The 676-nt window shown below is 39.3% G+C and overlaps 1 protein-coding gene across 1 annotated transcript in view; it reads right to left on the reverse strand.

The window, feature by feature from the left end:
* CALCRL (calcitonin receptor-like) overlaps nt 1-676 on the reverse strand; it is a 53,419-nt gene that overhangs the window by 8,415 nt on the left and 44,328 nt on the right. The window contains 2 exon segments of the mRNA XM_012663634.1: nt 434-504; nt 587-647. Of these exon segments, the coding sequence (XP_012519088.1) occupies nt 434-504; nt 587-647 (132 nt within the window).

Consider the following 676-nt stretch of genomic DNA (forward strand, 5'->3'; position numbering starts at 1 on the left):
TATTTGGCTAATGGGAAGAACCAAGAGATCAGAGCATGGGAAGAGAGAAAAGCTTGAGTATTTGTTTCTGCTTCTTCTTCCCTGCCAGACTGTGGTTTTGGTGTAGATGTTTTCCTCTACCTAAGGCCAAAACTTATTGAGTGACTCCTCTCAATGCTCATTCAACTTTAGTAACGCTGTTCTGTCTGTCCCCTCTTTGGGTCTAGCCATGATAACAGCGTCCCACTGTTGTCCTGATTATCTCTCCATCCCTTTTGGATTAGTTCCTTTGCCTTTCCTACCCACAAATCATTAAACTCTATTCATTTAAGCACTGTGAGCACATCGTCTATGTCCACTGGGATTCTAAAGGATATCATAGGCCAGGTGATTCAGGCAATATAGTTGAAATGATGATGCAATGATGAAGAAAGGAGACTAATAAGTATTATACATACCAGTAAAGCAGCACAAATTGGGCCATGGATGATGTAGAGGAGATGGGTATCAGAACTGATCCAGCAACTAGGGGGAAAATAGGGACATTACGTTGAACATCTTCATTTTATTTAGTACCAATAAAAATCATACGGAGAGATTATCTTACTTGTCATTGTAATATAAGCTTCTGGCAATGGCATGAATGCAAGCGGGAATCAGTGGAAATCCTGTAAATATCAAATAAAAAGAAAATAAA

Source organism: Propithecus coquereli, unplaced genomic scaffold (genome assembly GCF_000956105.1).
Source record: "Propithecus coquereli isolate 6110/MARCELLA unplaced genomic scaffold, Pcoq_1.0 Scaffold82, whole genome shotgun sequence".
Classification (NCBI taxonomy): domain Eukaryota; kingdom Metazoa; phylum Chordata; class Mammalia; order Primates; family Indriidae; genus Propithecus; species Propithecus coquereli.